Source organism: Thermobia domestica, chromosome 13, assembly GCF_964235325.1.
Source record: "Thermobia domestica chromosome 13, izTheDome1.hap1.1, whole genome shotgun sequence".
In the NCBI taxonomy this organism is placed as follows: domain Eukaryota; kingdom Metazoa; phylum Arthropoda; class Insecta; order Zygentoma; family Lepismatidae; genus Thermobia; species Thermobia domestica.
In genome coordinates, this window is record NC_137466.1 from 183,430,172 (window position 1) to 183,443,057 (window position 12,886).

Sequence of the window (12,886 nt, forward strand, 5' to 3'; positions counted from 1 at the left end):
AGGCAATAATGGTCAACCAATCAATTTTCACCAAATTTAATCACACAACATGCATTTACGTAACATTACATGTAACCACGTGTTTCCAAAGTCAAGATACACTGGTTCTACACGATACAGATCACTTTTTCGAATGAAAACTTTACGGCTCATTTTCGCAAAACTTCTTCGCCAAAGTTACAGCGTTTTGTCACGACAAGGCAGCGTAGTTCACTAGTTCAGAAACAAACCACCGCAAGCAATAGCGGAAATTACAGCAAAGATCGCTGCCTTTATTGGTCCCGAGCGTGCTAGCTTTGTGTTTTGGTTTGAAGAATCCAAGTCTGCAACAACTGTGCAACGTAATTATCGCACAAAGTCTGGTAAAGAGCCTCCCAGTAGGCCTACTATTTATCAGTGGCATAAGTGTTTTTATTAAAACTGGATGTTCCATAAGACACAATAAATCTTCAGATCGTCCCCGTACGTCCCCGTTGTAGAGCAAGTGAAACTTCAGATAGGATATATGCTGCATCACCAATGGAAGCAACATTGAACCTCTTTAGGTATTAGGTAAAAAAAAAAAAAATAATAAATAAATAAATAAATAAATAAAATAAAAAAATAAAAAAAATAAAAAAAACTTGATGTATTTTGCTAGAAAATGACACCAAAACCATGTCTATAAGCTAAATATAGTTGTAAAGTCGTTTCTGTTACTCCCTGTATTTACTTGTGGTATATGATTAAAATCGCCCGGAAAAAACTCATGTGTGGAGATTACTTCATGTAGATTTTTCCCAGAGAAATGACTGATATTATACTATGGGAGTTACTAATGAATTTTTGATGTACGAAATATAAACAAAATCATTAGTATCGTTTTTGAGAAAATCACATTTTGTAATTTTCATCCCTGAGTATCATCATTATCATCATAATTAGGTATTCTGCCATTATTGGCAGATCACGTGCTGCAACTGAGAAGCTTTCATGCTGCACGGTCTTCGTCTAATCTCTTCGTCTTCACGTACGATTTTTGTGTTTTGATACCGTCCATTAATTGTAATCTGCTTCGCCACATTCCTTTCTTTCCTGCCACCATACCCTCTAGCACATCCTTCATGATACAGTTCCTTCTTAGCCAATGTCCCAACCAGTTTCTCTTCCTCATCTTAATAATATCTAAAATTGTTCCTTTCTCCTCCACTATTTCTAACACACTCTCATTCGTTTTCCGCTCGAGACAGCTAATTTTCCCCATTCTTCTCCACACCCACATTTCGAAAGCTTCCAGTTGTTTTTCATCATTTTTGCGTAATAGCAATGTTTCTACCCCATTACAGTACAATTCTCCACACGAAGCATTTTATTAGTTTCTTTTCTCAGCTCTTTATTCAAGGCCCCCACAAAATAATATTTTCTTCCTCCTAAAGGCTTCTTTCGCTACTCCTATCCTTGCTTTTATTCACGTTCACACTTACACATCATTACTAATAATACTACCCAGATATTGAACACTAGTCTCCTGTTCTATTTTTTCCCGTTCTACTTCCATGTTTGACACTGACCCCTTCGTTCCAATCACTAGTGCTTTTGTCTTTCTAACATTTAATTTCATTCCCTGAGTAAACTACTCTTAATTTTAGAAGTAGGGGGGAAAATTTAACCTCCCTGAAAAATCTTATAAAAACCTTACGTTTCAGGTGTGGTGCCGATACTTTGAATGGTACGGCTTCTAGACACGAGTGAACACAATTATGTCGGGATAAACGGACGAACAAAAAATAACTTCTTTTATGCTTGTAGGGGACATAAAACGAGTAAATATGATGAAATCTTGAATTCAATTTCTTTCATTATCATCAATAAAAAAATATTTTATTTATTTTAAGATAAATGTTGTAAGTCTAACTTACCCGAGATTATTCAAAAGTTGAACCTTGAATCTGGGAACAACCTAATATGTTCCCAGAAAGGGTTTGTCGTTGCAAGCTCCAAATCAGGTTTCAATTCCTTTCTCAGTCAACAGCAAGTTATTTGGTATTATAACTATTGTGACTCATTATGGCTATTAGATGTGAGTCATTCGGTGTATTTCAATTTCTATATTTTCCTCGATTTCACCTATAGTACACTTTGAGGTCAGTACGTTCATTATATATTCATCAATTAGTCATCTAGATGAGTTGTTTGATAAGTCACACGGTAAAAAAACGTTCAATAGATTTTGAGTTATCAATTAGGTGAAAACTAGTCGTGGTGGTAATTTAAGCTCATTTACTCGATCAGAAAAGCTCTTTCTTTGTAGCTATATAGACCCGATTGATCATGGTCACCCTTCAGAGTTTAAGCTCTCTAGCCATGACAAGGCCCAGGTAATGAGAAGAAAGAAGTCTCCGACAGAATGTTGTTTGCCGGAGCTTGGCTTTTGTTTATGGCTGTGAGCTACATGACTCTCACACATAGCCAAAAACAAAAGCTCCGGCAAACAACATTTAGTCGGAGTCTTCTTCCCTCTCATTACCTGGGCCTTGTCGTGGCTAGAGAGCTTAAACTCTGAAGGGTGACCATGATCAATCGGGTCTATATAGCTACAAAGAAAGAGCTTTTCTGATCGAGTAAATGAGCTCAAATTACTACCACGACTAGTTTTCACCTAATTGATAACTCAAAATCTGTTGAACGTTTTCGTACCGTGTGAGCTATCAAAAAACTCGCCTAGATGAGCAGTTAACGAATACGATATAATGAATGTACTGATCTGACAATGTATATAGGTGAAAATATAGAAATTAAAATACACCAGATGGCTCACATCTAGTCATAACAATGAGTCACATTGACTTGTTATTGACTGGGCAAGAAATTGAAAGTTGTCTAGGAACTTGATCGACAAACCCTTTCAGAAAATATAGGACAGTTGTTTTCAGATTCAAGGTTCAACTTTGGAATCATTCCTAGTTAGTTGCAGAAAACATAAAATTATGTAGAATATGAATGCATATAATTTTAAAATAAACAAAACATTAACGTAAAACGTTCCTCTAATTATTAAAAAAATAAACTTATTTTATTGCTGATTAATGAATGACCACACAGAAATGTGAGAAGGTAAGCCCAGGTCAGTAGCCAGCCCAAAAAATGAAGGGGGGGGGGCGGTAGAAGTTATGTGGGCCCGTTCCAACTATATCATAATTCATCACCATATTATAGTTCACTTGCAAGCCTACCGTCAAAATTTTAGGGGGCAGCAAAAATTTGGGGTTGCCCGGCCCCCTAGCCCCCGTGGATACGAGCCTGGCTAAGCCTGAGATAAAGGGGTGAAAATTTACAGTTTTTACTTTCTTTTTTTAAAGTCTTTGATAGATGACTGTTCCTCCATGGCAAGGTCGCGTTTCTATGAAGGCGTTAAAATTGAAGATCATACAAAAGTTATTTCTTATGTTTTTTTTTTTAAACTAGACCGGATAGTCATGAATTTACAGTTCCTATCATATTATGAACTTTGTACTTTTCTCATACTTTATTTGCTAGTACTGTATGATGTGTGCTAATATAATGTATTGTTTTTATTCATACAGTTCCTTCGATTCCTTCGGTTCCTTCAATCCCTTCAGTTCCTTCGATTCCTTCGGTTCCTCCAATCCCTTCAGTTCCTTCGATTCCTTCGGTTCCTTCAATCCCTTCAGTTCCTTCGATTCCTTCGGTTCCTTCAATTCCGTCACCTCCTTCGCTGGACTTATTACCAGATTTGCCGTTTGAAGGTCGAACTAATTCCAGCAGGGAAGTGTGTTATGGAGATTTGGGATGTTTCAACTTGGATAGTCCATGGTTCTCACTGTTACGCCCGATTCCACTGCTTCCCAAAACACCTGAAGAAATTGGAACTCAATTCATCATCAGCACCAGGTAAGCTTGTGTAGAGTGTTTCCACTATTGATTAAAAGTCAATATTTTAAAGCGCAAAAAAAAAAAAAAAAAAAAAAAAAAAAAAAGAAAGAAAGAAAGAAAGTTTAATGTTGTTTTTTAAAGAAAGAAAACGATACAAACGAAGAATAACGGGCAAAACGTTTGGAAAATTTACGAGTAAATCCTAATATTTCAAAAGATTGGTCAAATACTGTATCTAGGAAATTATTTGTGCACAAACCATATTTCGAACTGAAATAATAAGAGAGAAACAACATAAACAGTTGAGAATTCTCCAAGATCATAGGCGCCGACTTTTGGGGGTAGGACACTTTTTGCCCCCGCAATATTTAAAGGTGGTGTCCTCGCCTCCTCTCCCCCAATATAATCCGGTGGAGGAAGAACTAACAAAAAGGAACAAGAATTTCTGAAGTAAACTTCATTGTGCCTTTAATTCAACATTAGGAACAGCCTTATTTGTTAGAAAACGCCGTTTTCAAAACGGTGTTTAATAGAGCACTAAAGTTTCAACCAACACTCTGGCAGCACTGATATGATAAGTGAAGATCAATGCAGCTTGAATTTTGCAGCGGAGTAGCGGATCGAGATCTTGGGGGAGGGGGAAGGGGAAGCTTCAACATGCAGTTGATAGAAAACAGCTGAATATGATGATGATATATTTATACATTGTTTGGATCCCCCTAATATTTTCTTTAAGTCGGCGCCTATGTCCAAGAGCATTGCCACAACGAATGTTAAAAGAACTAATTTTTCTTATTAACTTCTACGGGCTTTATACTAATTACTCTATGTACTTTATTATTATACTTATTAAACAATTCTTATAATATATTTATCCATTTAAATTCCCCTGAGCACTAATTCCCCCCCCCCACATGTTTTGTTTAAGAGTTCTGTTAAAACATTCTACGATATGTTGTTTTACGAAGGCATAGGCTCAAAATGGAGGGCTCAAAATTGAAAATATTCGCAAAATATCATCTCTCTATGACTTATTTCCGAGATATGTCTCCTTAAATCTCACGAAATAGGAACATTTTTGACCAATATCTGGGGAACGGTGGCCAGTTGGCCAGTGGCCACCGGGTACTATTGGCTACCAAATGTTCACCATCCTCTTAGGTATTGATCAACACCAATATAATCTCTCTATGACTTACGATTCCCGGCGAGACATGGCTCTTTAAATCTTCCGAAATCCGAAATTTTTTAGTCAATATCTCGGTAAAGGTAAGAGCGACCCGAAAAATTCCATCACTTGTTTAGATGGTTTTTGATGTCTATCGAATGGAGGGTATAAAATTGAAAAGTTCCCAAATAACACACACACATATACACACACAGACATAGATAATTCAGTAACGAACTTTTATAAGTTTGTTGAAAATTAACATCCTCCATAGAAGAAGCACTGCACTTAGTCACTTTCTATTCACTTCCCTCCCCAATGAATTTTAAGATAAAGAGAGTTTAAGTAGAGTCTGTCCCTGCGCCTGCGGGCCTTTAACCCGCTATCCTCCTGTCTGTTCTCTCTCATTGAGGCTTCACACTTACCAACAGGTTACGAGACAACAATCCTGTCCTGCAAAAATTATTTAATGAAAATGAAAAAAGATAGGGGATACGTGAAATCCATGACGATTTCTGCTTTAACTCTTTAACTTCTTGGGAGGGGCCTGCTATCTAAAAGGACAGTTTTATATTACTTACTTACTTACTTGCCCCCCATATATATATATATATACAGGGTGTTTCAGATAAAACGTCCAGTGCTTATATCCGAAACGACTGAGAATAAAAAGATGAAACAAAAACTGAGATAATAAAATGTCATAGGGCGCATCACATAGTGTTGTTGTGGTGACCCTCAGGGCCCTCCTTCAAGGGGGCCCAGGGGCCAACTTCAAATTTTCAAATAGGAACACGTATTGAATCATACCTCATTCAATAGTACTTGAAAACCGAAACAACTTTTGTAGGAAACAATTTTCGATTTGGGCCGCCGTTTTTAAATTGCCGCAAAAAGTGGGTCCTATATCAGATAAAACGTCCAGTGCTTATAAATCCGAAACGGCTGAGAATAAAAAGATGAAACAAAAACTGAGATAGGAAAATGTCATAGGGAACATCACATGGTGTTGTTGTGGACACCCCCAGGGCCCTCTTTCAAGGGGGCCCAGGGGCCAACTTCAAATTTTCAAATGGGAACACGTATTGAATCAAAGCTCATTCAATAGTACTTGAAAAACGAAACAACTTTTGTAGGAAACAATTTTCGATTTGGGCTACCGTTTTCAAAATGGCCGCAAAAAGTGGGTCTGTATCAGATAAAACGTCCAGTGCTATAGGCCTAAATCAGAAACGGCTGAGAATAGAGAGATGAAACAAAAACTGAGATAGAAACGATGATAAAGCATATCAAGTGGTGTTGTTGTGGTGACCCTCAGGAAACTCCGTGAAGGGGGCCCAGGTGCCAACTTCAAACTGATACAGGACTTTTTGCGGCCATTTTGAAAACGGTGCCCCAAATCGAAAATTGTTTCCTACAAAAGTTGTTTCGTTTTTTAAGGACTATTGAATGAGGTATGATTCAATACATGTTCCCATTTGAAAATTTAAAGTTGGCCCCTGGGCCCCCTTGAAGGAGGGCCCTGTGGGTCACCACGACAGCACCATGTGATGCGCCCTATGACATTTTCCTATCTCAGTTTTTGTTTCATCTTCTTATTCTCAGCCATTTCGGATTTATAAGCACTGGACGTTTTATCTGATATAGGACCCACTTTTTGCGGCCATTTTGAAAACGGAGGCCCAAATCGAAAATTGTTTCCTACAAAAGTTGTTTCGTTTTTCAAGTACTATTGAATGAGGTATGATTCAATACATGTTCCTATTTGAAAATTTGAAAAAATGAAATGAAATCTTTGAGTTTTACGTCCCACGGTTATGCCGGTTAGGCTAAAGGAGACGGTGATAATGAGAGATGAGTGAAAATGGTGGAATGAAGAAAGTGGGAGGAAACGGGAGTACCCCGAGAAAACCCACGAGCACGGTGTTTGTCCACCACAAAGTTCACTTGGCGGGGGCTGGGATCGAACCCGGGACCCCAAGCACCAGAGGTGAACGCTCTACCACTGAGCCACCGCGCCCCCTTGAAAATTTGAAGTTGGCCCCTGGGCCCCCTTGATTGAGGACCCTAGAGGTCACCACAACAACACTATGTGATGCGCCCTATGACATTTTCCTATCTCAGTTTTTGTTTCATCTTTTTATTCTCAGCCGTTTCGGATTTATAAGCACTGGACGTTTTATCTGAAACACCCTGTATATATATATATATATATATATATATATATATATATATATATATATATATATATATATATATATATATATATTCCCACCACTCGCCCTCTTGCCTGACCTCCAGCGTCATAATTGAATAGAATAATGGATTTTCAGGGCTTTGTCTCTCTTTCCGAAATCTTTCAGTTTAAAGTTCCACGTTTTCGCCCTTTAGGCTAAGGGAGACGGATGAGGCAAGTGAATGATGATGGAATAATTGGTGGACTAAGAATGTGTGGGAGGAAACGGGAGCACCCCGGGAAAATCCCCGATTTGGTATTGTCCACCACAAAATTATTTGGCCGGATATCGAACCAGGGAACCCATATTATGTTGTAAGTAAGACCATATTTCTTTTTATTTATGTGAAGCTAAAAATGAATCAAAATTTCCTAATACTATTACGAACTATAATTACTCTGAGCTTTCTCGTGGCTTTTTATACGCGCCTTTGGTGTGAGAGACCCGGGTTGAATTCCCGCCAGGAGCTCATGTTGTTGGATTCCACGTTAAGCTGTAGGTCCGATTACGTGTTGTTTGATACGATGTTGTTTGTCACGACTGGATTTTGATGTTGTTTGCCACGGTATTGTTCTTCTTGATTTATCTTATATGATATTCGTGAAGATTTATACAAAATCGCCTCATAAGCTGAGGGTTGCCACATGACTATATTACAATTATAAACATAATACATACAATACAAACGGTCCCAAGCACATTATTCGGTTACTGCGCTATCGGCTCTTAACGCCGCAGTTAAATTTATTCAAGTTGAATTTAAGCACTCAGGCAATAATTTATGTGCTTAGAAACTCCCCAATTGCATTTTCAAAATTGATATGACGTGCACTTTGTGTGTTCGATGTGTAGCCAACATTAAATCTAGGCATATCATCAGGACCACTCAAAAGTACGAGTAACAATTCCGACAAATGGGCCCCGGATATTCGGGAAGGACGTAATAAAACTTTTTTCTTTTAATATTTCATAACTTTTCTAGAGATTAAATTAAACAAAATTAGACTTAAATATATGGACTTAGTAATCTTTTTAAAAACACCATTGGTAAGAGAAAGATAATTTAGTCTATTGGTAATACAAAAATTTAGTGACTTTTGTATAATTACTTGACTATTTTCAAGCTCATAGAGATTATTACAAATATTATTAAAACACAATTCCTTCATAGCCTTTCTGAAACAAGTTGAAATGTTAACAAATTGGAGTTGTGTTAAGAGTTCCGTTCAGCAGCAGACTATATGAGACCTGGACTTACAGCTTAACATGGAATCCAACCCACATGAGTTTCCGACAGTAATCGAACCGGAGTCTCGCACGCTAAAAGTGCGTACGTTACCCACATAGCCACAAGGGAGCTTTGTGTACGAATGAAGACAATAAAACCTATATCAGAAGTAAACAGGCAGATTACATTTCTCTAAGTTTGATCCATTAATTCTCTCGGGTGTTTGAAAGGAAAATGTAGACCACGCAAATTTAGTAACCTGTAATCGAAAGATAACTCATTTGATATTGAGACACTTCAAGAATAAACCGAAAAAGAACAATTTAAAATATTGCTTTTTTTTTGTTATGTAATCGTACACAAGATCGTATCTCAGCCGGATTCTCGGTATGTAGAAATGAGGAATATTTTTGGCGAACTTTTCAATCAATTCTCAGAGTTAATACCTTAGATGACAGTGGTACAGTCAAGAAATTATTTACTATCTATTCTGATGAATTGAATTATAATTTTGTCAAAGAAAAACAAAGTTAGTATGTGTGCAGCTATTTTCTCGGATCTTCTCAATGAAACTTATAAATTGAAGTTAGAATATCTGTGTTTCCTGAACTTTGTAAGGCATTCAGAATTTTCCTTACCCTGCTAGTAACTGTTATTTCAGGTTAGAGTAAATTATATCGTTAAATCACAAACCATTTGAGATCAAACAGCTCAACTTTAAACGTTTATTTTTCTTGCGATCTCATGCATGGATATACCTATTTTAAAATATTTTCATTCGATTCAGCGTCTTCCAATTAACTTTAAAATCGCAATTACACATTTATCCAAAAGTCGGCATTTTTTACTAGTTGCATTAGCGCTAGTTCTTTGGGGATAGAATAAACTAAATCACTTAACACTGTTGTCAATAGAGCATGAACTTGCTTCTAAATTGGACTTTATCAGCTGCAAGAATAGAAGATTCAGTTCCATGTACTGCTGCTAAAAAATGTTCAGCTTACAGTACTTATGGGCGGCCCTCTATTTTATAAGAGGACCTTGTAACAATCTGGAACTGACGTGAGAAAATATCTCAGAAGGTTGAGCTTCGACCAAAAATTTCAGTAGCTAATAGTAGCATTTTCTTTCGGATTTGTATTGTTCTTAATGGATGACGTGCTGTTTGTACCAAGGATCTTATAAAATAGAGGATCTGCCCTTACAACAAAATCTTGAAGCCATACGTCACAGTTTCGCCACCCCTACTCTGCCCACTCCGCCCAATAAGATCGCAATGTTTTGAGCCAACAATCATGGCGGAAACGAAAGTATCCAATCAGACAATGGCAGAAACGAGAGTAGCCAATCGGATGTGCCGATGCTCGGTTGTTTTTTTGGCTTCATCGATTTAATAGGATGAAGATACATATGGGTAGATCCTCTATTTATAACATCCTTGGTTTGTACAGAATGCAGAGGACAAGTTTATAATAGTAGCCGCCTAAGAGTATGACCCAAATGTGATATGGTATTATTATTATTTTATTTTATGCTTCTGGATGCATAAATTCTATCCTATAGCATGTTATTTCTATAGAAAGCCTGCTGCGGGATATCAGAAATGAGCAAGAAACAACAGAAGGGCTATATGACATTAACTTTGAGTTCCTGAGTTAACATAAACCGGTGCTTGTGTTACAGTTGACATTTTGTAACTTTACTGTTCTTGAGACCGGCTGAACTATTACTGATATATATATATATATATATATATATATATATATATATATGTGTGTGTGTGTGTGTGTGTGTATTTCTTAAGTATATATGGGCAAAGATGGTTCAGCGGTAAAGCATTCACCTCTGGTGTTTGGGGTCTCTATGGTTAGATTCCAGCTCGCGCGAAGTGGGCTTTGTAGTGGACAAACACCATGTGCATGAGTTTAATCCCACTTTCTTTATTACACTATTTTTTCATTAATTCTCTTCATCACCATATCCTTTAGCTTACATGGCATAACTGTGGGACGTAAAACTGAAATATTTCATTTTTCTTCTTTAGTCGCGTAGCATAACGAAAAACAGAACATTAAGTAACAGGATGTGATATTAAAAACTCCGTTAAAAGAGAAAATGCATTTACACCAATTTACTAAGCTGTTGAGATATTATTGATGGTTTATGTCCATTTGTTTGGAGCTTAATTATTTCTTTCAGCAGCGAGTCTAATGAGACCTCTCTCGTTCCAAAGGCGAGAATACTCACAACTTGTCCCAGGGAATCAAGGACAAAAGTGCCTGGTAAACCTTTCTTTCACTCCAAGTGTATGTGGGTGGTGCAGTGGCTCAGTGGTGGGGCCCTGGTTCGATCCCAGATAGCGCCGTATGGACTTTGTGGTGGACCAACACTGCTTGTGGGTTTTCTCGGGGTTCTCCCATTTCCTCTCACTTTCTTTATTCCACCATTTCATTCATTTCTAATAATCATCGTCTCCTTTAGCCTAACCGACATAACCGTGGGAACTAAAACTAAAATATTTAATTTCATATTTTCCAACTGTGTGTGTGTATATATATATATTTACGATAAGCAGATCTGATAAGATCGGCATGCAAAGACTGTGGAAAAATCGTGGGAAACAACGCTAAAATCAAGTCTTGGCAAACGACACCGTGGTAAACAACACGCCAACGTAAGTCCACGTCTTGTTTATACGTCAAGGCCGTATATAGCCCCATGCTTGAAAAGGACGCTAAACTCAAAACCAAATCAAATCGAATCAAATCAAACGCAGTATACTATGAAGGGAACTAAACCCGAACTACGGGTGAAGTAAATTATGGAATGTGTGCTGTATTATTCGTTCGCTTTTTGTGCCTTTTTAAACTAGGGTTACAAGATGTCTTGAATTCACATTATCTCTCGCTCCCAAAAGTGTTTAAAACTCGAAATGTCTCATTTTCTCTCCAAAACTTAAGTTAAATTCAATTGCGATATATTTTTCGATTCTCAACTGATACGAATAATCTACTCTTTTATTAGTCATCCATTCTTAACTAATAGTAATAATAATACTCTTTTATTAGTCATCCATTCTCAAGTGATAGGAGTAATATACTCTTTTATTAGTCATCGATACTCAAGTGATAGGAATAATCTACTCTTTTATTAGTCATTGATTCTCGCCTGATAGGCATAATCTATACTCTTTTTATTAGTCATCGATACTCAAGTGATAGGAATAATCTACTCTTTTATTAGTCATTGATACTCTACTGATAGGCATAATCTATACTCTTTTATTAGTCATTGACACTCAACTGATAGTAATAATCTACCCTTTTATTAGTCATCGATACTCAAGTGATAGGAATAATCTACTCTTTTATAATCATTGATTCTCGCCTGATAGGCATAATCTATACTCTTTTATTAGTCATCGATACTCAAGTGATAGGAATAATCTACCCTGTTATTAGTCACTGATACTCAACTGATAATATAATAATCTACTCTTTTATTAGTCATCGATACTCAAGTAATAGGAATAATGTACTCTTTTATTAGTCATTGATACTCAACCGATAGGAATAATCTACTCTTTTATTAGTCATCGATACTCAACTCATAGGCATAATCTATACTCTTTTATTACTAATCGATACTCAACTGATACGAATAATCTAGTCTTTCATTAATCATTGAGACTCAACTGATAGGAATAATCTATACTTTTTATTAGTCATCGATACTCAACTAATAAGAATAATCTAGTCTCTGTCACTCACTTTTTTGGTGAGTATTGAACAATTATTTAATTAATTCTGATATTTCAGCAAAAAGCGTATGCAAAACTATTAAAATAATGTGAATTTCCATAAGGTGTTTACGTTTTTTATTCTGAAAATTTGGGAGTACTACTCTAAACAGATATAGAAAATTTGTAGTTGATATATACAGAAATGGTAATAGACTTTTCTTTAATCAAAAGAACTTACACAGAACTTCCTGATGTACAACACATAATATGGTAATTTTAGTAGTGGTGCATAATACCTCATTTTTTTCTTTTTTTAAAATCTAACTAAAAGAATCGAGATTCTGATGCGTTTGCTCTTAATACAGTTGCTTCTCAGTTGTGTATAAATTTACCTTCCACCAGGAAATACCGACGTGAAAACAACGCCACTAAAACGGCGATGTCTTGTAACAGAGACATACGTAGAATACTGTGCTTTACGTTTTTATATCGTAAAGATCAGGTCCACCGGTATTGTAAGAAAGTGGTACTTGAGCGACTGACCATTGAAATTCAAAATCCGATTAGTGATAATTTCACAGCCTTGTTTTATTACTAGTGTAAACTCTGTAGTTAGTGATGAGGAGGGCATGGATCAC

The 12,886-nt window shown here is 36.7% G+C and overlaps 1 protein-coding gene across 3 annotated transcripts in view; it reads left to right on the plus strand.

The window, feature by feature from the left end:
• The window catches only part of LOC145668843 (pancreatic triacylglycerol lipase-like), a 192,243-nt gene that overhangs the window by 8,899 nt on the left and 170,458 nt on the right, over nt 1-12,886 (plus strand). For 2 of the 3 annotated variants that reach the window (XM_081737041.1, XM_081737040.1), the window contains exon 2: nt 3,564-3,891. In XM_081737041.1, the coding sequence (XP_081593167.1) occupies nt 3,564-3,891 (328 nt within the window). The remainder of the gene's footprint in view (nt 1-3,563; nt 3,892-12,886) is intronic. The other variant, XM_081737042.1, reaches the window with a different exon arrangement.